Consider the following 24,830-nt stretch of genomic DNA (forward strand, 5'->3'; position numbering starts at 1 on the left):
ATGGTGAAGTAAAAATGTATTACCTCCATATCATCTTTAAACATTGCTGGGGCTGGTTTATATTCTGGATCTTCTACATCCCTGAGGAAAGTACACAGACATATTCAACACAGGACTGTAAATTATGTAGTCTTACCATGTAAAGTCTTTACCTACTGGGAAATTATAAATAACTTCTTTTATGAGAGAAAAGCATTAACAATAATAACAATAATAATAAAGGTATTTATATACCGCCTTTCTTTGGTCTTTATTCAAGACTTTATTCAAGGTGGTTTACATAGGCAGGCTTATTAAATCCCCGTAGGGATTTTTACAATTTGAAAGAATGTTCTATCTTACAAGAACCACAACATTCAGGTGTTACTTTCTTGATCTGGTTTCACATTCTGGCCTCCATCCTCCCACGCTCAGAGCAGATGGAATAACTCGGCTCAGCTTCTCAGCTGCTTCAAGGTCGCACGGTGCCGGTGGCCTCGAACCGGCGACCTTCGGATGTTATCTTCAGGCAAATGGAGGCTCTACACTCTAGACCAGACCTCCTGCCCTCCTGACCTCCTTTTAATTACTATTAAAAAAACAGATGGTCTAGTTCTAACTACAGAGAATTTTTCCCTAGTTGTCATAATCCAGTGGTCCAAAACCTGGGTTGTTTTCTGCTTTTGTCCACTAGGAAGCAAATTCTTTCAGAGAAAGATCTGGCCATGGGACTGAATGAGGAGGCATAATCCCACTTCCACTCTTTCTTCTGCCTCCATGAAGACGGTCACAGCTTTGAAGAACCTAGAACCTAATCCTCTTCTCTTGGCTTGCATGCTCAAAATGAAGAACAATTCACTTTAGTAGTTTTTTTTAAATCATACCCATCAATATAGTCATTTGCTCTCTGTTCAGCAGCCACTGCCTTGTCATCAGGTTTTCCCACTCTTTCCAGGAAGCAGAGAGCTGGATCTGCTCTAATTGTGTTGTACTTTTCATAACCTGGAAAGAAAATATATTATGAATACAACCTCAAAGGACAAATAACCTATACCTGTAAGACAAAAAAAACAAGCTGTACCATCATTACTTACCATGTTTGAAAACTCCTATTAGAAGAGATTTATCTGCCTCCGTATCCCACCATTCTGCTGGCACCTCAGAATGGTCTGGCTCAGGGACCCAAATATCAATTTCACTGAAATAATTAAGATGAAAGAAGGTAATATTTACCCACTGTAAGATAATTTTGGGGTCATTTAAATTTCAGGCATATTACACGCACATGCACACACAAATTAGCAAATTAAAAGAAACTACTTCCTAATTTAACTGCTTTGAAGCTTTGCAAATCTTGTTAAAATAGTTCAAAGTCAAGAATTTTGAAATTTAACTTCAGCAGTCAACAAGGGAAAAAGAACATATAAACTTTGGTATATAGTTTACCTGGCATCAACTCCCTCAAAAACCTTTTGGCACTCATTACCAATGACTTCTTGCTTCAAATAATACAGCATTCTAACACGAAGTAAAACCCTAAACATGAACATAAAAATACATCATTTTATCAAGGTTTTAATTCAGACTATATGTAAAAGCTTAACCAGGTATTATATACACAAAATTTTTATTTTATTTAGTGAATTTGTATAGCACATCAGTGCTTTCATGGCAGCTCAAAAAACTATGTAAGTCATAATATAAAACCTACACAGTAAAAAAAACAGAATGAGCAGATAAAATGCAGCTGATTAAAACAATGCTTTAAAAAAACTGGGTGCAGGTATTAGAATTACTTAAAAGATAGAGCATATCACAAAAAAGGCACCTCAGCAAGGAAGGTCCTCCCCACAAGCTGCCATCTATCTAACTTTAGAAACGACACTCCAAACCTACCTTAACAATATAGGGACTGGTACACAACATGGTACCTTCAAACATGATACATTTCTACTTCATTAAATCATAGGTTGGGCTACATTAATACAGCCTGTTAAATTCCCCTGCTGAACTCTGTTTGTACTTCAGTGAAGAATATTCAGTTTTAAATCAAGTGGACAAAACATTTCAATAACCTTAAAATACTCCAAGTTATTAACAATGTTACTTACTTGTTGCAATGGTGTTTTATGTGTTTTTTATAGCCTTCATCTTGCAACAAATGCTCTGGATTATACTTTCGAAGCCATTCTGCTTTATGTATGTCAAAAGTGCTTGCCTGAGTCTTTACTTTCTTTCCTTTCCGACCCCTGGGGACAGGGGCTGATAAACCTAAGGAAAGAACACAGTGAGTGCCTGCGTGACATAACAGTATTTGTGTGTTAGAAGGTATAAAATTGTTACATGTATATGTTTACTTCGTGCAGGAAAAACAGCTTACTTGTTTTAGTACATTCTGTGGGAGATTTTAATATTTACCCCGTTCTTACATCAACCATTATTAACAGTACACTTGGATAGGACACTTTACCCAGGTGATTCTGCAGCTCTCGCGTTTGCCCATCCTCAGTTGGAGTGATAAGGTCCCATATAAAACTTTTTATCTTCTCATCTCCTCGGTAGTGAACAAGGCAATATGCTAAGAGGGCTCGACAAATTATCTCCACATCCTGTTCGTTCAGCTGCCTCTTGAAGCGTCCATGTGACAAAATTTCTCTCCAGCGACCCCACCTGATTCAAGTTAAGCAATAAGCAACATTCTAACAAAAAACTCTGACATGATCATTAAAATCTCTGGGTAGGGAGGTCTTCCTGCAAAGCACTCCCGAGTAAGATACATTTCTAAGATATTTTTTAATGTATTAATAATTTTCATATTTTATCAATGTACAAAATGCATATTCTCCTCCCCCCAAAGCAGCTCAATGCAGTTGAAAAACTGAGATCTCATTTAAATTCATTTCAGTCATGTGACACTAGAGTTCTTTTAACCAATAAGATAGAATGCTTTCGCAGTGCACAGCCCATTTTGCTCTCTCCCCTTTACCTTTCCCTGACAAGAAACACTATTTCTGTGCATACCCATATGTTTTTGCAATGGTCTAAACCAGTGGTTCTCAAACTTTTTAGCACTAGGATTCACTTTTCAGACTGACAATCTGTCAGAACCCACCAGATGTGATGTTATGGCTGGAAGTGACATCACAATTCCCCAAACATCTTCAAAGGCTATAATCCTAACCACACTTACCCAGGAGTAAGCCCCATTGACTAGCATTGTTAAAAATATATACGAAGTAGCCTATTAAAAGTACAGACCTGTCACACTTTTCCAAATGCAATCACATGCCATGGTAGCATTAAGTCTATTAAAAATAAAATACACATTGAAATGAATGGGGACCCACCTGAAACTGGCTCGCAATGCACTTAGAGGGTGTGGACTCACAGTTTGAGAAACACTGACCTAAACACTTCTAAAAGACTTCTTTTGACTGCTTCTATCATAATTACAATCTATATTATAGCATATTTTGCACTATTACTCACTATAATTCTGTCACAAGCAACATTTAAAATATGTACATTTTATATTCTGTGTTCTCTGTCAACAAATCTATACAGTAATGTTGGCCTGATCCTGATAGTTACTGTAATTTGTCATTGTGTTCCATCACCATAAAATATGGCATTACTACATCACTTCAGGCAAATGTGCACGCACACTAGCAAGTTCAGACAGAGCTATGCAATCACCCCAAAGTAACTGAAAGTGTTCTTACCCATAAACAAGCAAGTTTTTCTCCACCCTAAAGCATTCTGTTCTTCCATATCCATTGGAACGATCACAAGGCCGCCGAAGCTTTGGTTTATCATCCCCTTCGCTCTCAATGTCTGATAATTCAGCAAGTTCATCTTTTGTGGCACTGAACGGCCTTGTTTGCTTCCTAATTCTGGGAGTGTCAATGACCAGACTATTCTGTAAAAATGTAACAAATATTTGACACCTCAGAAATGAACATTTTCAAACTATCTAGTATATAGTTTATATAATTTACACATATATATAAAATGTATCATTTGATATATCAAAAATCTTCTATACAACATACTGCATGATTAATATAAAACCATCAAATACCAATCACTAACTCTTTATAGAACCATAGTTCAAAGGAAATTCTGACTGTACTACTTCATGCCTCCATAGAACATGTATTTGGAGATCTCTATACCGACTTCCCTGAGGTAACAAAAAACTTGGCACTGAAGATAGTTTCCAACATAAAAAGATGAAAAAAGTAACAAAAACAGTATACATAATAGAATATATAAAACCCCAGTAGCCTAAAATGGCAGTTAAAATATAAAAGCATAAGACTAACAGCAAATAAGGTTTGAAGATCCCCCCATTTCCCCAACTATCACATTATTCCCCCCCACCACCAAAAGCCATTTGAAATAAAAACATCTTCAAGCCCGATCAGAAAGTGACAGGGAAGGGGCTGATCACAATTAGCCTTATTTTTAAGAAAACTAAAACATCTTCATCAGGTTAGTCACTGATTTAAGTCAATGGCCTCTCTTATAAATGACCTAGTTTAGATCCTTCAGAAGACTCAAAACAATAAGCATTAGATAGAAAAAAAGCATTAGAGATTTGCATGAATGAAAAACTAAGAAGATATTTATACTTTTTAGATAAAAGAAATGTTTTAGCTAGCTCTTTCGGATGGCAAAAGACGGTTTTCACAATGTGAAAAGCAAACCTAACAATAAGTCTCATAGATCATTAAATATAAGTACACTCAGGTTTTAAATTTAGTGCAAAACAAGTTCATACTTACTCTACCACTGATGGCATCTATGTCTATTTCTGCTTTTTTGGCCCACTTCTGCCAAAAGTTGGGATCATCTAATGAAATATCTGTCCTGTTTCCAGAAGCAACGAAACTAGCCTGTAACAACGCAACATAAGATGTGTCACCAACACAGCAGTTCAACCAATGGTAAGGTATGGTGAGTAGGTGTCATCCCAATGCATATTCCCAATAAGCAGGAAGAACAGCAGTTTCATTCAAGGCAATCTTGCCAATTAAGTATTGTCAGGGTTTCCTGAACATAGCACACACCTGAGAACAGGAAATAACTTGATACAACAGTAGAAATGGCAACTACCTTAGCAAATGTTGAGCCCCTCCCTTCAGATTCAATTGTGATGGTTTTTGTCCGACGCTGTAAGATTTGATCAATATCCTCCTCACAAAATTTAGAGCCCTCGTCTTCTTCATCCATAATGGCACCATAAGCACCTCTTCGAAGTAAGTCCTCAATTTCTTTTTTAGAAAGTTGCTGGATCTAAGTAAGTAAGATCTGATGCTATAAGAACCTCTCCAGAACTCAGCATAATGCATGTACATTAAATATCTTTTTCTAATTGGTTTTAAGTAATGTACTTGGACAAGGAAATCAAATGTCTATTGACAAAATACTTGAAGCTATTTCTTTGTGTCTTCAGTGAAAATAGCTCTACAGTATACGCATTATTACATATTTTAATGTGGAATTTGTTTGGTGACCCCACACTGACATTTCAGACTTATCCATGCATGAAGAAACAGATAAGTTCTATTTGGCATTATATACATGTGAAGTCTCAAGGATTTCCAGGTTACATTTTGCCAACTATTCCTTCAGGTTATAAACGCATTCCTAGCAACAGTGTTCAATGCCCTCACAACAATAGTATCCCCTTCCCCAGCCCCCCTAAATGGTCAGCTGAACCAAATATGTCATGAAATAAAACAGAATTTTACGGATATAATGGAAAATTGGAGGGTGGAGGTTGTACACAGCCTTAAGACACTGTTGTTTGCCAAATTTTTCTGTCTCCATTTTCTCTGGAATAATCATAAAAATGGAAAAAAAAATTCAAATTCCTGTTTTCCATGTGTAATGTATAGGAAAAAGTGTACGTACACCACCAACACTATTTTCTCTTCCACTCATGCTCTGGAGGACAGCCTTATCCAGGCCAAGCTTCAGACTTGCTCTATCAAACATCTCTCTTTCATAAGAATTGCGCGTTATCAATCTGTAGACTTTCACAGCTTTGTTTTGACCAATTCTATGGCAACGAGCTTGGGCCTGTGAAAAAGGTAGATGATTCAGACAGAATCATATGTAATTACAGCTTCATTCTCAAAACTGGCTGCAGAACTACTGAACTGATAATCTGAAGAAATCACTAAACTGAAGCCATGCATGAAACACATTTGGAACATTAAGTTTTCCAAAAGATTTAGAAACATTTAAATTATGGTCAACTCAATCAGCTTTTGTGTGTGTTTTAGAACATTGGTCTACACTGTACAATTATTTCACTCACTGCTGAACCATTGTTCATTAAAGGTCCATACAGCCTGGGTAAATTATGTTGGCATCTATAGAAACCTCACTGTTGATATTCCTTTCCCAGGGCAAAAGAATTAGTCACTCAATGAAATTTACCTGCAAATCATTCTGAGGATTCCAGTCAGAATCAAAAATTATGCAAGTATCAGCTGCAGTTAAATTAATGCCCAAGCCACCAGCTCTGGTGCAAAGAAGGAACACAAACCGATCAGAATCTGGTTTGCTAAACCGATCAATAGCAGCTTGACGCAAGTTTCCTCTTACTCTTCCATCAATTCGCTCATACAGATATCTTTGAAGTAAAAAAACAAAAAGTCATGAAAAAATTGAAATAATCAACCAGAATTCAATTCAAATTAAGTAATTTTGAGAATGACTCTGTTCAACAATCTATGGTGCCACCAGATGGCAACGTCATTGTCAGGTTTACAAGCATATCCACTTAAAAACATGTTAAAAGCCTTCAATCCACACTCAGATGAACAAAGCAAGAGCATCCGTACATTCACCTGATACTTTGATGGCAAAGTTCATAATGAGAATGCGAGTGCCCACCCTGCTGCCAAAAGCACATCTGACAAACATCCTTTATGGAAATCTGAAAAAACTTACATTGTTGATATAGTATCAAATTGCAACACAGAGACACTTTTCCAACTCCCTCATATATTTCATTAAATACATGATTAATGGTACAGATCCCAAGGACAGCAGATACAGGAAAAGGGGTGCAGGATGATCCTAGCTGCTTCATTATTTGCATAATCACTCTCTATGACTTTTTTCTACACATAGGACCGTGCGAGTTCTTCATATTTTATCTCTGGTTGTAAATTTTTATTTCTATTGCTGAAATCTTGTAATTGTAGTTTGGGAACGCAGGAGGACTCAAAAGTGGGCTAGTACACAAATATTTCATTACTCAAAAGAATGAGAAAACTTATTCATGCCACTGAATAAAATCAATTTCCTCCAGTTTCTGTGAACATAATATTAACAGAAGCGTAAGTTATGTTTTACAGTAAGTCTTGACGAATTTTGTAATATATAAAAGAAGAAAACCTGTCTGGTTTCCCATTATAGAAAAACAGTAGCACCTCTGTGTGGGGTAAAGCAGAATACAATGCAGCTTTTGCATTCGCTCATTATTTAAAAGTGCCATAAGTTTTCTTCACCACTAAATCAGCCATAAAACTGCACAGCAGACAATCCACAAGCCCACAGGCATTTGGCAGGCAGCCATGCTCCCAGAGTTATGCATTTTGTAATGTTTTGTAATGCATTAGCTTTGACAATTCCAACCAAAGGGCAATGTCAAGCAAGTTCACACTTCCGGGGCTCTTAAGAAATTTCATCTGTGTGCACATTGCATTAGTGCACAAGTACTATGCCTGTCTGACTAGTATCAGAGAACTTTCATAGAAATATCAGAAAACTAAAAGTAGCCATAACTATTAAAGGCATCAGAAAGTATTTGAAATGGCACTGTGAATATATAGCTATGTGTTAAGCACAGACAACACAGCAAGCATGCATTTATACTACCAGATAGGCTTCCAAAACAAGGTATGTCACAGAATTCAGGTACTGACATGTATCAGATACTAATGCACTGAAATATGTATCCAAAGGTATGGACACATTTTTTGTGTTTTCTATTTGCATGCCACAGTTCCATCAACAAATTTATTTATTAAAAGATGTACAAATGAAGAATAATGGAATTTTTACAAAATATTTCAGAAATGTTCATTAGGTCTCTATAGAGAAACTATTATATTTTTAACATGTATTCAGTAGTATCACTTGAACTTATGCTCTGTGATGCTGCTTCCTCAGCTTACAGTTCAGGCTACCACACACAGTTCAGGTCAGCACACACATAAATGTAATTCACTGAGAGCACAAATTCTAACTGTGCTCTCGGTTGGCACAGCAGCCCGTTCTGGCCAAAGGTGTCACTAACTTGCCTTAAAGCACATTTGCAGCACCCAGAGAGGAGGCGGCAATGGTGACAAGGCCTGTGCTGTCCCTACTGATGCTTCAACCAGGTATATGGTTTACCGAGCAGGAGGAGGAGCATAGGGAGCCAGCATTTCTGGGAAGGAAGTGGAATGTGTCCAGGAGGAGGACGGGATCAGCAGAAGTCTCCTCTGCTGTATTCTAACATCCCTCCCAGCCCTACACCAGGTTTCCCATACTTACGCCAGCTATACAGCTGGCATGGATCCGAGAAGTCCCACAGGACAGGCTGGGACTCGACACAAGGCAAGGGGAAACATAGCCCCTTATCCTGAAGAGACCTCCAGTCACCTCCTAACCTGCATTGGATACAGTGCAGGGCATACAGCCTGGTTTGTCAGCACAGGTTCAGATTGGGCTGTTAATTTCTCAGCACTAATGACTTGCAGATGAATGAATGAACCAAGCCCAGTGAAAAATGGTTAACATGCCATTAAACTTGACTATTTACAATATGAATAGAATCATACCTTTTATGTATAAGGTAATCTTCAAGGATATCTAGACAGCGAACCATCTGAGAGAAGATAAGCACCTTATGGCCTCCTGCTTTCATTTTTGGAAGAAGTTTGTCAATGAGGACCAGTTTTCCAGCAGATTGGATCATAGCTTGCAGGTGGAAATCAGGAGCAGTTGGACTGTAGGTCTCCCTAAACTCTCCTAAGATTTTTTCTTCAGCACCTACCAGATAAAATACACTCACTCATATCCTGCCTTTCTACAAGATGGCTTACAATGGTAACATTTTTAAACACATCACAGCACTATATTTAAAAAACATCATTTTAAATATGTCACAATATTAAAACTAAAAGAGCAACAGCAAGAAAATTGCTGCAAAACCAGAAAGTAGCAGTAATTTGATCTCTATATAAAAACACATACAATGTATCATGTGCTTTACTATTGACAAATACAGGTGTGTGCCACTTAACAACGGTGATACGTTCTCTGATCCTCGTTGTTATGCGATCAGTTCATTAAGCAAACATTTCACCCAATCTAGTGCCTTTCTTGTGTAAACAGACACTCCCTGCTACACACTTGCAGGATGCACAGTCTACTGGAGACACATTGCCTCTTCTTTGCAAAGAGCCTCCAGACACTCTGCTGCAGACTATGGGAGACCTGACTGCCTCATTAAGAACCTCTTTGTGGTGCTTTGACCACCATCTTATATGCAGTTCATTGTTATGCAGTCCGTTGTTAAGCTACGCACTCCTATAGTATGTTTCAGGTCACTTTGACCCAAACTACAATCCATACTTCGAGTGCCTCCTCTTAAAATTGCGTAGTGATACATTTATGGTCGGTTCTCTGCACTTTACAGAGCCACTCCTTGACGTTTTTTACTGACACTTGTTTCTCATACTAGTAATTAGTGTTTCAACTTCAAAATGACAGGATGCAGAATAGAAATTTCTAAGCCACATAAATGTTTTGAAGAATCTTTCTCCCTAAAATATGACACAACAGATCAAGGACTTGGCTTACTAACACTGCCTTCCTGAGATTCATCTTAACTACAGCTTCACCAAAGTTATGGCGTTTTATTTATTGGAAGATTTCTATCTTGTCTTTACCAAAGACAGACACACATTCGAGATGGCTAAAAAGTGAAACAATAACAAATAAACCCCAGATAGAAGATATTATACAAACATGAACAAGGCATGAGCAATCCAAAAACTGATGTTATTACCTTTGATAAGATATGGGTGATTGCAGCATTTCCTGAGCTCCATCATAGTGTTGACTAAGTTAGGTACGTTGGTTTGGCCTGCTCCTTTTGACAAAAATGCAAAATTTTTCTCTAAAATAGCTCTATAATATTTCTTCTGGATATTAGTTAGCTCCACTTCAATAATAGTTTCTTCTTTTGGAGCCAACTTTTTCTCTACATCTTCTTTTAGCCTTCTCAACATCATTGGTTTCAGGATAGCCTGTAGCTTTTGAACCTATATAAAATGGAAACAGTTAACTGAAAACTTGTATTAAAACAGTACACAAGTAATTGCAAGAAAGTGGCCTGATTTCCAAGAGCTATTCAGGCATGCCCTGCTTCACAATCTTGGACTTCTTCCTTATGAATGTTGCAGAGCCCATACCAGATCACAAACACATTCTCAAACTTTCCTCAGTTGTAGAAGCAGCTTATTTTTTATATATATAGAACTAGTCTTCACCATGTGGAACTAGTTTTGTAGTTATCTGAATTCAAATTGGTATGCTTGACCTTTGCTAACTTATCCCTGAATTAAACCACAGGAATTGAGATATTTAAAGAGGCAGCATAAGACATTGCTAAAAAGCCCACTCAATTTCATTTTAGTATTTTTTTTTTGGACAAACTTAGTACTGAATTTTGGCAGATTCATAACCACACTCTAATAGAAGGGAATTTTATAAAAATAGCAGCTTCACTATGTTTAAAATGGAAGGGGCTTTCACAAGCTGTCTGAGAGGTTATGAGGGGGTTGGGCTGCTGCTCAAAGAAGCAAAACTAAAAAAATTCCTCTGAACTTTTGGCACACCCAAAGTAGTTGTTTGGGATACTGGCCAATACACACGTATTGTCCTTTTATCAGCCCAGAACTTAGACTCTACACCAGCGGTTTTCAACCACTATGCCGCGGCACACTAGTGCACCGCGAGGCAGCTTCAGGTGTGCCACGGGGCCAGAGGATGCAGGAAGCAGCCACACGCAGGAGAAGCTGCTTTGACCCTCACGTGACAACTGAGAAAAAGGAGCAGCTATAGCTGCTTTGCATCTCCTGCTGCTGAGCAAGAGGAAGGTTGCAACCTGATCCTCATTTACCTGGAAGTAAGCCCCATGGAGAGGGGGGATTTGCTGCATGGGTAACAGCATATCCTCCATACCTTCTTTACCCAGGCTTCGCGCACTGGAGAGGACACTCCAACTTCGCCATATGGCGTCGGCACAACACGGGAAGCAGCAGTTTACCGGTTATAAGTCTTCGCTCGATTGGCGTAGAGCGTGACGCCAGGGGCTGCTTCCGACGGTGGGAGGGATCACTGCATCTCATTAGGCAGCTACCGCCCGCCTTAAGCTGGGCAGTCCCCAGCCAGTAAGGTGTTGCCTCGCCACGGTCCGTTAACCTCATAGGGTGCGTGGGGTTTAGGGTGAAAACTGACAAGCGGATCGACAACTCTGCACCATGCAACAGAAAACAGAAAACTCCTGCTCTAAAACTGGGCACCTGGAACGTAAGGACAATGACACCTGGCTTCTCTGATGACCTGCAAGAAATAGACGACGCACGCAAAACAGCTGTCATCGACATGGAGCTGAGCAGACTGCAGATGGACATCGTCGCCCTTCAAAAGACAAGGCTGCCAGATTCCGGATCTGTCAAGGGGAGAAATTTCTCATTTTTCTGGCAGGGAAAACCACCAAACGAAACCAGGGAACATGGCGTTGGCTTTGTGGTCAGAAATACCCTGCTGGAATCCTTCATCCCACCTACTGTGGGAAGTGAAAGAATTTTGTTCCTGCAGCTCCAGTCATCAGCAGGACCTGTCACACTCATCAGTGCTTATGCACCGACTCTGTCATCTCCAGCAGAAGCCAAAGACAAATTCTACGATGACCTGGCCACCACTATCAAGAAGATCCCTGTAAAAGAGCTATTGTTCATCCTCGGCGATTTCAATGCTAGAGTTGGTGCTGATCACAGTTCGTGGCCCACTTGCTTAGGTCAGTTCGGGACTGGGAAGATGAATGAAAATGGCCAACGCCTGCTAGAGTTTTGCTGTCATCACGGTCTCTGTGTCAGCAACACGTTCTTCAACACAAAGCCCCAACATAGAGTCTCTTGGAGACACCCAAGATCAAAGCACTGGCAGCAGCTCGACCTGATTCTCTCCAGACGCTCCAGCCTTCCCAGCATCAAGATCACACGCAGTTATCACGGTGCTGCCTGCGACACTGACCACTCCCTGGTGTGCAGCAGAGTGAAATTGCAAGCAAAGCGACTGTATCACACGAAAAAGGAAGGAAGACCTCGCATTGATACCAGCAAGATCCGGGATCAGAGGAAAGTGGAGGAATTTGCACGAGCACTTGAGGAATCTCTTCCAGGCCCAGCCGATGCAAACGCATCCAACAGATGGGAACATTTCAAGAATACCATTTACAACACCGCCTTGTCCATATTTGGCAAGAAGACCAACAAGACGGCAGACTGGTTTGAAGCCCACTCTGAGGAGTTGACACCAGTCATTGAGGAAAAGAGGAGAGCTCAAGCAGCATACAAGGCCTGTCCCAGTGAGCGCAACCTGCAGTTCCTCCGAGCTGCTTGTAGCAAAGTCCAGCAGGCTGCCAGAAGATGTGCTAACGACTACTGGCTCCAGCTCTGTTCCCTGATACAGATAGCAGCTGACACGGGCAACATCAAGGGGATGTATGATGGTATCAAGCAGGCCCTAGGTCCAACACAGAAGAAAATTGCCCCTCTGAAGTCTGCAGCAGGCGAGGTCATCCAGGATCAGGCGCAGCAGATGGAACGCTGGGTGCAGCACTACTCTGAGCTATATTCCAGAGAAAATGTAGTCAACGAAGAAGCGCTGAACAACATTGAGTGCCTGCCTGAGTTGGAGGAGCTTGACAGTGAACCAACCCTAGAAGAACTTCACGTGGCCCTGGACTCCCTTGCCTTTGGCAAGGCACCTGGAAAAGACAGCATCCCTGCTGAAGTCCTAAAGTGCTGCAAAGAGATCATCGTCACTGAGCTGCATGAAATCCTCTGTCTTTGCTGGAGAGAAGGTGGAGTACCTCAAGACATGAGGGATGCAAACATCATCACGCTGTACAAGAACAAAGGCGACAGGGGTGACTGCAACAACTACCGCGGCATCTCTCTCCTTAGCATAGTAGGAAAGTTGTTTACCCGAGTTGCACTAAAGAGGCTCCAGGTACTTGCAGAGAGCGTCTATCCAGAATCTCAGTGCGGATTCTGAGCCAACAGGTCCATCACTGATATGGTATTCTCCCTTAGACAACTGCAGGAGAAATGCAGGGAACAACGACAGCCACTCTTTATAGCCTTCATAGATCTCACGAAGGCTTTCGACCTGGTCAGCAGGGACGGCCTCTTCAAGATTCTCCCCAAGATCGGATGTCCACCCAGGCTCCTCAGCCTCATCAGATCTTTCCACAAGGACATGAAAGGCACTGTTGTCTTCGATGGCTCCACATCAGACCCCTTTGACATCCAAAGCGGAATGAAGCAGGGCTGTGTTCTTGCGCCAACCTTGTTTGGGATTTTCTTCGCTGTCCTGCTGAAGCATGCCTTTGGAACTGCAACAGAAGGCATCTATCTCCGGACCAGATCAGACGGAAAGCTCTTCAACCTCTCCAGACTGAGAGCAAAGTCCAAAGTTCAGCTGAAATGTCTGCGTGACTTCCTCTTTGCCGACGATGCAGCTGTCACTACCCACTCTGCCAAAGATCTCCAGCAGCTCATGGATCGTTTTAGCAAGGCCTGCCAAGATTTTGGACTGACAATCAGCCTGAAGAAAACACAGGTCATGGTTTAGGATGTGGACTCACCTCCCTGCATTACAATCTCTTCGCATGAACTGGAGGTTGTCCATGACTTTGTGCACCTTGGCTCAACGATCTCCGACACTTTCTCTAGATACCATGCTAAACAAACGCATCGGTAAAGCAGCTACCACGTTTTGCAGACTCATAAATAGAGTCTGGTCCAACAAGAAGCTGACGGAACATACCAAGATCCAGGTCTACAGAGCTTGTGTCCTGAGTACACTTCTGTACTGCAGCGAGTCATGGACTCTTTGCTCACAACAGGAGAGGAAACTGAACGCTTTCCACATGCGCTGCCTCCGATGCATCCTCGGCATCACCTGGCAGGACAAAGTTCCAAACAACACAGTCCTGGAACGAGCTGGAATCCCTAGCATGTATGCACTGCTGAAACAGAGACGCCTGCGTTGGCTCGGTCATGTTGTGAGAATGGATGATGGCCGGATCCCAAAGGATCTCCTCTATGGAGAACTCGTGCAAGGAAAGCGCCCTACAGGTAGACCGCAGCTGCGATACAAGGACATCTGCAAGAGGGATCTGAAGGCCTTAGGAGTGGACCTCAACAGATGGGAAACCCTGGCCTCTGAACGGCCCGCTTGGAGGCAGGCTGTGCAGCATGGCCTTTCCCAGTTTGAAGAGACACTTCGCCAACAGTCTGAGGCAAATAGGCAAAGAAGGAAGGCCCATAGCCAGGGAGACAGACCAGGGACACACTACACTTGCTCCCAGTGTGGAAGGGATTGTCACTCCCGAATCGGCCTTTTCAGCCACACTAGATGCTGTGCCAGAACCACCATCCAGAGCGCGATACCATAGTCTTTCGAGACTGAAGGTTGCCAACAAAAAAAAACAAAACCCATTGACTATTATGGGGCTTACTTCTGAGCAGATACACCTAGGATTGGGTATCAAGTCAGTTGTCTGCCCTGCCTGCTGATTGGGCAACCAGAAAAGCCTGGAGGAGGTCTGACTGAGAAGGAGGGAGCCAGGGGCAGGCAAGCAGGTAGGAAGCCAGCGAGTCTGCTGAGGCCACCAGCCTAAGAAAGGGCTGGCTGAGGGTCCACGAAAGTCCCTTTTCCTTGCCACAGTTGTCTGCAGCTCCCCAGGGTGACCCTCCAAGCCTTGCCTTTGCCTTTCAGAGGAGGGGCATTGGGCCACAATCTTATCCACACTTTCCTGGGAGTAAGTCCCACTGACTATAATGGGACTTACTTCTAAGTAGACATGCCTGGGCTGGGCTGGGCTCTCCTCTCCTAGCCCCACTTTCCTAGGAGTAAGCCCCATTGACTATAATGGGACTTACTTCTGAGTAGACATGCCTAGGATTGGGCTTTTGGTCACACTTTTTTCTGAAATACAGGAGCAGGCAATGGGGGGGGAGAATGTGAGGCAAGTGATTCTGGACCTTTGGAAGGTGTGGATGAGTGAGGGGAGGGACAGCAGGAGAGGTGCTAACTGCAGTTATGAGATGAGGGGGGAATGTGCCTGTGGGAGGTGAGGTGGGGGAGAGGAGGAGAGAGAAGTGCCAATTGCCTGCTACTGTATTTGCGAAAAAAAGAGTGCAACCAAAAGCCCAATCCTAGGCATGTCTACTCAGAAGTAAGTCCCACAGGCACATTCCCCCCCAATGACCCCCCCCCCCAGTCTTTGGCTGCAATCCTAACCACACTTTCCTGAGAGTAAGCCCCACTGAACAAAACAGGACTTATTTCTGAGTAGACTTGGTTAGGATTGCACCCTTTGTCATGTAATTATTTAATTGTATTAATTATATTAAAAATTGTAATGCAGTAATTTAATGTAAGTAAAAAACTGTGTGCCTTGTCAAGTGTGCCTTGACAATTTTAGTGCCTTGACAGTGTGCTGTGAGCTGAAAAAGGTTGAAAATGGCTGCTCTACACTATTTAGCACTGGGACCCACTTTTTAGAATGAGAATCTGTGAGTACCCACCAGAACTGGTGTCATGACCGGAAGTGACATCATCAAGCAGGAAGATTTTTAACAATCCTAGGCTGCAATCCTACCCACACTTACTCAGGTAGTTCCATTTACTATCATTGTTAAAATAATATACATAATAGCTTGTTAAAAGTACAGGTCCGTAACATTTCCTCAAATGCAGTAACATACCATGGTAGCATCAAGTCTAATATATTAAAAATAAAATATTGAAATGAATGGGGACCCACCTGAAATTGACTCGCAATCCACCTAGTGGGTCCCGATCCATAGTTTGAGAAACACTGCTCTACACAGATTGGACTGCAAATGATGGAGAAACTTTGCATTGTCCCTCACATACTATATGATGCCAAGATTTTTCTCCATTATTCTCTTGCATTTACAATGAATTATGATAACCAAAATAGAACACAGCACTAGTAAAATTGCCCATTCATGAAGACGACTGGGGTGGCAGCACTAACGAACTTAGTGCTGAGTGTTGGGAAAATTGCCGTAATAATGTAAACAGCCTACTGAATTCTTAGTTTTTGAATTTAGCATCTTGGAATAGGATGTGAAACTCTTAATACCTGTTCTTCTGTTTTAAGGTCTCCAAACTCCTGCATGAATGTGGATTCTGCTGGAAAGTGTAAAGGTTCAAGGAAGTGAAGAAGGCTGAAAAGTTCTTCTACTGTATTCTGCAATGGTGTGCCAGTCAACAGCACCTTGTGCTCCTATGGAAGATGCACATTTTGCACAATATTTTAAAATACAGCAGGTAAGAAGCTCTTGCACATTCCAACAGGAAATACAGAAGTAGGGCACAGACCCTTATTCATAAAACAGCAAAAGTTTCAACAAACAAGTACTGTTTGTGGCTTTAACAAATGGTATTTCTTAAATCTTGCCATTGCTTTCAATTGGTTATCACTTGAACCTTAATCTTAGGAGTTTGTTTATATTATTCTGTGCTAAAAATCAGCCACATACCATCTAGATACTTCCAGAAATTAGCAAAATTGACACTCACAAGATTCATGAGTTTGAGTCCCTCAAGAAGTTTGCAGTTTTTATTCTTCAATCTGTGTGCTTCATCAATAATAACACAGCGCCACTCAATTGCATTGAGTTCTGGACAGCCACCAAGAATCATTTCAAAAGTAGTGATAATGGCTTGAAACTTGTATGTACCTCTAATGATGCGACCCTAGAAAATTAACGAAATTAACATAATTTGTCATGTATCTGGAACCTTTTTCAATTTCTGATTGCATTTGCAAGTGAAGTTTATGCCAGGGTAACCAGGATGTTTCTTAAAACACAGAGATAAGATTTGTTTCTTTTCAACAACTAGGTCAAACGTCTTAAAAAATAAAGTGCCAGAGCTGTTCTCTCACTACAGCACAGAATGTAGAGAGTTCGGGACCAAGCCCTCCAGCGAAATGTAAGTCAAGACAGCAAAGAATGAGCATGGAGGAGGGAACAAAAAATGTAAAAGTAAAGTTCAGAGACAGAGCCCAATCCTGAGCTTGATGCGCCAGCTTACCGCCGGCGTGCACTGTCACAAACATGCTGCAAGGCACGTTTGCGAGCCTTACTGCCAGGCTAGTACCTGTGCTAGTCCAGCACTGGCCGGCGCTGGGCTAGCTCTGGCAGGCACCTGGCCTCTGCTGCTTGGCGGTTTCATGGACCACCGAGCCACAGTATGGTAAGCGGGGGGTAGGTGGGGAGGAGGCATTCCGGGGAGGGAGGAGGCAGGCAGTGGGTGGAGAGGGCTGGGAGAAGTGTGACGGGAGGCAGGAGGTGGGGATAGGGCTGGCAGGAGACATGCTGGGGGGAGGGAGTGGGGAGGGAGAGAGGTGGGAGCGGAGCTTCACCGGATCCTATCAATTTGTGTGGGGCTCGGCGCCTTACACAATGCTTTTACCTTACCGCCAACCTTTTGGTAAATTGAGTAGCTCCACTGTGGGGCTACATCCCTTACCCGGGAGAAGGGGACGAAAGTCCCCTTCTCCCGAGGTGCTGCCCGCAGTGCTCAGGATGTGGCAGCCGTCGATTTTGGTGCTGCTGAAGCTGCACGCCATGGGAGCTCAGGGTTGGGATGACAGTCATCTCCACTCATGTGCTGCCATCACAAAGTCAAACTCTTAGATCCCCAAAGTTCTATCCACTTTTTGTTGTGATGCACTATGCAGAAGCAACTTAATCTGACACCTTCAAATAGCACCCATAGCTTCTCAGTGCATTAAACTGACATTCTAAACCTAATCTCAACACGATAAAAACAATATTTACGTTCCTTCCAAGACCAACCTAAGTTTGGTTACAAACCACTCTGCCCTTTTTAGGAAGTTTTACTACCAAGTTAATGTACAGAAGATAAATATAGAAGCAAATCTGAAGTTACCTGTGAGTCCCTGAAGTACATCTCATACTGCTGTATCATCTGCCTGCTGACCATGCTCCCATGATATACCACAACATTGAGATCGGTCCATGTGCGAAACTCTCTTTCCCAGTTGGCTATGGTGGAAAGTGGAGCTATGATCAAGAAAGGCCCTCTTATGCCAGTCAGGAGGATTTCGTAGAGGAATGTAATTGATTGGATAGTTTTGCCAAGACCCATTTCATCTGCTAAAATGCAGTTTTGACTGGAAAAAAAAAAAACAAGAGCATTTAAGGAGATAATAATAATGATTTCAGATCATTAAGCATAAGAAAGATTTGAAAGTTCTCAGTTTTATGAACAAGAAATTAATGTTGAAATAACCTCAGAAACAAGGAGAGTTGACCAACAAAAGACTCTTCTCCCTTGTCTTGTTGCATAAGGCACAGAAAAAAATCTGGACCTGGGTATCCAAACAAAAACTGGTTCCTTAGATTCTGTATGCCACCAGCAGGTACTATACTTATGAATGGTAAAAATATTTTGATTTACTCTCTATATTCTCCCCATTGGGTTGGATTCTAATGATTCCTTTCCTGCATCATTTTCTCAGAGGACGTCTTCTTCCATTAGAAGGGAACCTTTGGATCCAACCCAATTTTATAGTTTCTTTTATTGCCCTGTGATCTTAGGTAAGATCAGTCTTCAAACATTTTGCTAGTAATCCTTCTCCCTTTACATTATTTAAAAGTAGTCATTCTATATATAAATATGTTAAAGGGAAACAAGCCAACAGAAAATGCGATAGCTAGATTTTGCATGTATTTTCAATTTTTCCTATTTACATGGCTTTGATTTAAATACAAATTTAATTCAATTTAAATGCCTTTGAAATAAGCATCAAAACTGTTTTTAATCTGTTGAGTACATACCTATTATACCAGTTGAAAAGGAGCCAGTTGAGCCCTTCCAACTGGTATTCCCTGAGTTGGTTGCCATTTTTATATTCCCTGGACTGTTCAATCTTCTTCCACGAATTAGGAGGTGGTCGATCCTTGAGAATAAAACAATAACACAAATGGAACATCTGAGAGACAACTAGCCTAAGGAGTTGATCTAGATTTAAATCAGTGTCTCCTTGATTCAGGTCTTATGGTTAACAACTGGAAAGTTCTGGCTCACCATGTTGACATGGGCGGAGAATTCCAGAAAGTTGCATAGGATTGCCTTCCATGTAATCCCATCTAGTCACTCCTTGGACAGTGTGCACTTGCTTATAAAGTGAATCGAATATCTGTCCAATTCTGTCTTATCTGATTCAGACTACAGCAATATTCTTCTTTTCTTCTCAGAAAAACTGGCCACTCACACCCAGAGTGTGGAGGAGAAGTTATCTTATCAATTATGGGTCTAATTTACTTCAAGACTGGATCAGTTTATTCTATATTCATGTAAATAAATCCAGGTTGAAACTCTGAAGGCTGTCAGGGAGCTGATGTCAACTACCAACTGCGCAAAGAAGCCAACATAAAATATCTACACTACAGAAAGTAATTGGAATTCTTGTTTTAACACACGTAGGAAATAACCAAGCCTTGCCCTAAAGATAATATTTGAGTTAGCAATTTCAGACATTCAAAGCTATGTGCTTTATGATCCCAGTATCTCAAGCAAAGACAGGAGAAATTACAGATGCAGAAAAGTCTTAAAGAGTCAGACATAGGGCGATACTGTCAATTCTGACACTGATTCTGTGGCTCCAATCCAAAGCATATTTGCAAGAAAGCAAGTCCCACTGAATTCAGTGAGACTTATTTACAAGTAAATGTACTGTCCATTAGGTTAGTGTCCTTCCAATTTATCTGTAATCATTATACTGCGCAATACCTGCTACCCTCCATATTTCATTGATTAGAAGGGTTGAAAGTGGTCTCAGTCAAGGAGCGGCTGTAATTCAGTTGCAGAGCACATGCTCTTCATGCAGAACAACCTGCATTCATTTTCTGACATCTTCATGAAGCCCTGGGAACAAACCCTGTGAAACGCCCAAAAGCTGCTGCCAGTCGATATAAACAATACTAAGCTTTTTTTTTTTATTTTTCACATTTTTATGCTACCCTCCCCTCCAAGGAGCTCAGGGTGGAACTGAAGGAGCTAGACAGACCAATGGTCTGACTCCATAGAAGGAAGCTTCCTATGCTCTATGCACGATAATGTAAGGGGAACTCAAACCCCTCTAGACAACTAACACCACCTTTGTGAGAAATTATGTATAAATGTCCTTACCAATCGCCTTGAATTTGGCCTTAAAGCTTGCAGCTGTTCAAACTCTTCTATTTTGGCTTGGTCTACATCTTCTTTCAGTTCCCATGTGCTGTCTTCATATGGTAATGAGCACCATTTTACTAAGTAGTAAGTAACAGGCTGTGGCAAAGAAAAATATTTATGGTATTAGCTGTCCATTTAGTTTTCCACAAGCTAACAAACCATATTGAAAAGAGACATATACTAAAGAAAATATGAAGTTTGTAATTTTAGGGAAAGGACCTCCTAAATTTTTTAACACCGTAACTATCTGTTTTCACATGAATGCACGTGAATACAATAGAACATTATATTGTTAGAATATTCAATTGTTAGAATAATACTTTGTTGGCCATGACAGGGCTTGTGAAACATGAATCTTGGCTTACTTACACTTATTTCAGTCAGTTACATACCTCTCCAGTATCCTTATCTTCACAAAAGGAGACTTCTAACACTCGATCTATTTCAATATAATCTGGATTAAAGGGTTCCTCCTCCATCTGAAATACAGCATATCATAGAATCAGAGTTGGAAGGGACCTAATAGGTCACCTAGTCCAACCCCCTGCCTTAGACAGGAAATCCTCTTAGAGCATCTCCAACATATACTCTGTAATTACTTAAACTGATACAGTTCACACTAAGACTAGATTCTAGGATTCTACAAATTAACACTGTTCTAAAATTTATATATAAGCAGCTGTGTATAGTTTATTAATATCAAACTGTAAAAAAAACAAAAAACCAATCACATCAGCATTGTGAATAAAATTACCCAAGAACATTACTATTTTAAAATCTACTGCTATTATTACACTACCCAACTGCTAAAAATCAAAGAAAGAAACACTGTACACAGAAAATATAACAAATTCCTAAACAATAAAACACAATTAGGTTTTTAGTAATCAATATTTTAATTAACTCTGCAGGGGTTTCCATCTTTTTTTTAATATACTCACATCTGCAAAAAAATGGGCTCTCTGTGCTTGCCTCAGTTTGAAACGTTTGATTTTCTGCTGGATTCTTTTATCCTTTAAAAGCTGTTGTTCTGTGGCCCATTCACAATGGAGGTAGGAGCTGATATCACAAAAGATTATGTCAGCACACTATTGCAAAAGTTGGTTGTATTTCTTTTAATCAGATGGTCTTGGCAATATTAGATAAATTCTTCACTCAAAGAGAAGCATGGGTCAGTTTCTGACACAATATGTTCCAGTGGTTTAGTGTGTTTATTACCCTGCATACATGCACAACAGACTGTGGCCCAGATTCAGAATCAGGAGTACAACTACCCATTTCCATTTGCTAATCACTCTTGCTGAATTGAGCCATCCCTACATGTACAAAACAGCTCTAAGACCAGAATTACGGAGTATAAAAAGCAACCTGTCTGTTTGAACAAGGGAGCCATGCTGAAGACAATGAAATTTACTAGTATGGAGACCAGAGAATATCCAAAGTATATGCACAAATCTCTCAGATCAAGGTTGATAAAGTATTACACAAGCAACCTTTTGCAATTTAGCTCAGACAAATTGCCATTTAGCTGCAATACTTACTAGTTTTTGTATTTAACAAAAAATTCCTCTGTTTCCACTGTCAGTCCCCCAGGTATCTGAAAAAATACACAGCACGCTGTTTTTAAGATTCATTTATATTTTGAATATAGTTGTGCACCAAAAATCCACATCCCCATATATACTCACTTCTTTCTTTACAATTCTAGAGGATAAAATTTTATCTACAATTGCTGCATCTTCTTCACTTGGATTCTCCTATGCAGGTGTAAAAAAAAAGGAAAATGTTGAATTTTCATAAAAGCACTTGTGATTTCAGATGCTGATAGACAAATGAGCTACTTGTAAATGAATAAGCAGCAAATATATAGTTTACGAAACCAATCTCTCCTTCCATCCCTTCCCACAACTTTATTGGCACAGGTGCATTCATTCTTATCACCTAGGAACAAAAAGTCTCTTGTCAGAACTTTTCAACATAGGGGGGCGGAGTTAACACTCAGTGAAGTAGCAGGGAACCTTGGACGGCTCCCGGGGGGAACTGCTAAATAGATGTGTTTTCAAGTGCCTCAACAATGAGGTACTCTTCGTTGCCAAGAAGAAGGAATGAAGGCTGAGAGCCTGAACGGGGGAGTCTCTTGAAATGGCAGTTTCAGAGATTTTTTCCCCATTTGCTCTGTGCTGAATCACATCATATCCCGGATGCCATCTTCAGAGACAATTTGGACAGCTGAGGGCTCCCCCCCCCCACGGCCTAGATACAACAACATGACAGCAAAAAAAAGCTTTGAATTGTGAGTAACCAGCTCATTAAAAGGCTATAAAAAGAACTTCAATCAAGAGGTTGAAATGAGGAAAAGATAACTTTAAGATTATTTACGTTGGCTGGTAGCCACCCAGAGGGGAAATGAGCGAATCTGGATTTAAAGAAACCCTTGCTGGAGTATTTTTCTCTGTTTCGTAATAAGGGTGACTGCAAGAAAAGGACAGAGATAAGAAGATAAAGATCACCCTGCTGAAATGGCAAGCATGGAAAAGAAATAACTAATCTTCAACGGCTGAAATAACTTTTACTTTTGCTTTCCTAGCAAGAAGGCTCGATTCACGCCTGGTCATTTAAAGGCATACTAACTTAACTTGACAGTGTTATTGACCTGGATTACTGATCCACCCCTTTTGGAAGAAGGGAGTCAAGATAATAAGACTTGGATGACTCTGTAATTGTTTGACTGATGTGACATTGTTATTGACTGGAAGTGGAATACTGACTTACCCTTTTTGGATATAAAAATTGGAAATTAGCCCTACAAGAAGGTGAAACAAGATAATGAGAGTTGGTTGATTTTTTTAATTGTTGGACCATTTTATCTGTTTTTTACAGCCAGAGGTATTTTGGCTTGATTTGATATTGATAAGAATGGCAATCAAAAATTTAAAGGATGTTAGTAAAAGCCAGTCCTTAATGGATTTGTTGTGGAATTTCAGAAGCGAAATGAAGCAACAGGTCAGAAAATTATCTGAACAAATGAAGCAAATAAACTCCTCCCTGACCAGCATGCAGGAACAGATTACAAATAACAGACAAGAAAAAAGAATGGATCAAATGCCGGATGAAACTAAAGATTTTTGAAGTTAGACAGGAGATGGAAAAAGCAACCGTTATCAGAATTAAGAATTTTAAGGAAGAAAAAAGAGGGAACTTTCAGAGAGCACGTTGTTTCAAGATGAGGAAGAATTTTGGGAATAAATTCAAAAAGACAGAAGGAAGAAAAAGAAAGAAGAAAGGAGAGGGATTAAGAAATTGAAAAGAGTTAAGAAGAAAAAGAAGAAGTGGAAGGAGCAGTGGGAGGAGCTAGAAGGAAAACACCAATAAGACAGAGAACAAAGTAAGTACTAAGAAAGTGAAAATGGCTGAACAACAAGTAGAATTTTTTTTCCTTTTGTAGATATCAATGGACCGAATTCTTTTTAGAAATGAAGAGTATTCCATTAATTAAATCAAAGTAGATGTAAATGAAAACTTGGAACACAAATTTTGCGAAAATTTAAGTGGTATTAAGATAACTAAAAGGGTTATTCTTTAAAAAAGAAATTATATAAAATATTTTATAGATGGTATTTAATTCTGGAGAAAATAGTAAAAATGTAGCCTGGGTCATCAAACAAATGTTGGATAAGTAAAGAATTGAGGGAATTTTTTATTATATGTGGTGGATATGCAAAAAAGCAAAGAAATATTGGAAAATGATATATAAACTGTTATAAGAGATACTGAAGTGTGTATTACCATTTAAACTGGAAACATTCCTCTTAAATGCGACATCAGAAATTAAGAATCAGATAAAAATTATTTTATTCTAAATATTAGTTTAGTGGCAAGAGTGGTATAAGTAAAAATTTGAAGCCTTTTTATGATTGGATAGATAATTTTAGATAAAAATATTGACTGTTTAGTTAAATTATTAATCTGTAGATTAACAAATATGATAATTTTTGTATTGATGAATAATTTTGTTTTTAGACATTATCAATTTTTTTTTTTTGGACTAATGTATGTTGTACTCGATGGCCAATACCCTCATGTGTAACCTGTGTAGTCCCTGCCCTAAGTCTAACCAATTTTCCTTACCTGTATCTGTAATAAATAAACTCTGTTAAAAAAAAAGAACTTTTCAACATAGTATCTCTTGACTAATATGCTTCTAGTTTCACAGAAATATGCGTTTAAAACTTTTATCCTGTTAGACT

The 24,830-nt window shown here is 40.2% G+C and overlaps 1 protein-coding gene across 7 annotated transcripts in view; it reads right to left on the bottom strand.

Annotated features, from left to right (window-relative positions):
- Nucleotides 1–24,830, bottom strand: part of CHD9 (chromodomain helicase DNA binding protein 9) — an 88,555-nt gene that overhangs the window by 20,872 nt on the left and 42,853 nt on the right. For all 7 annotated transcript variants that reach the window (XM_066637634.1, XM_066637632.1, XM_066637635.1 and 4 more), the window contains 22 exons: nucleotides 22,272–22,340; nucleotides 22,125–22,180; nucleotides 21,525–21,642; nucleotides 20,976–21,062; nucleotides 20,542–20,679; nucleotides 19,188–19,309; nucleotides 18,277–18,520; nucleotides 16,900–17,076; nucleotides 16,460–16,603; nucleotides 10,058–10,313; nucleotides 8,826–9,036; nucleotides 6,430–6,625; nucleotides 5,899–6,066; nucleotides 5,098–5,277; nucleotides 4,767–4,877; nucleotides 3,702–3,898; nucleotides 2,450–2,649; nucleotides 2,091–2,250; nucleotides 1,426–1,515; nucleotides 1,074–1,177; nucleotides 864–981; nucleotides 24–81 (listed from right to left, as the gene is read on the bottom strand). In XM_066637634.1, the coding sequence (XP_066493731.1) occupies nucleotides 24–81; nucleotides 864–981; nucleotides 1,074–1,177; nucleotides 1,426–1,515; nucleotides 2,091–2,250; nucleotides 2,450–2,649; nucleotides 3,702–3,898; nucleotides 4,767–4,877; nucleotides 5,098–5,277; nucleotides 5,899–6,066; nucleotides 6,430–6,625; nucleotides 8,826–9,036; nucleotides 10,058–10,313; nucleotides 16,460–16,603; nucleotides 16,900–17,076; nucleotides 18,277–18,520; nucleotides 19,188–19,309; nucleotides 20,542–20,679; nucleotides 20,976–21,062; nucleotides 21,525–21,642; nucleotides 22,125–22,180; nucleotides 22,272–22,340 (3,204 nt within the window). The remainder of the gene's footprint in view (nucleotides 1–23; nucleotides 82–863; nucleotides 982–1,073; nucleotides 1,178–1,425; nucleotides 1,516–2,090; nucleotides 2,251–2,449; nucleotides 2,650–3,701; nucleotides 3,899–4,766; nucleotides 4,878–5,097; nucleotides 5,278–5,898; nucleotides 6,067–6,429; nucleotides 6,626–8,825; nucleotides 9,037–10,057; nucleotides 10,314–16,459; nucleotides 16,604–16,899; nucleotides 17,077–18,276; nucleotides 18,521–19,187; nucleotides 19,310–20,541; nucleotides 20,680–20,975; nucleotides 21,063–21,524; nucleotides 21,643–22,124; nucleotides 22,181–22,271; nucleotides 22,341–24,830) is intronic.

Source organism: Tiliqua scincoides, chromosome 9 (genome assembly GCF_035046505.1).
Source record: "Tiliqua scincoides isolate rTilSci1 chromosome 9, rTilSci1.hap2, whole genome shotgun sequence".
NCBI lineage: Eukaryota > Metazoa > Chordata > Lepidosauria > Squamata > Scincidae > Tiliqua > Tiliqua scincoides.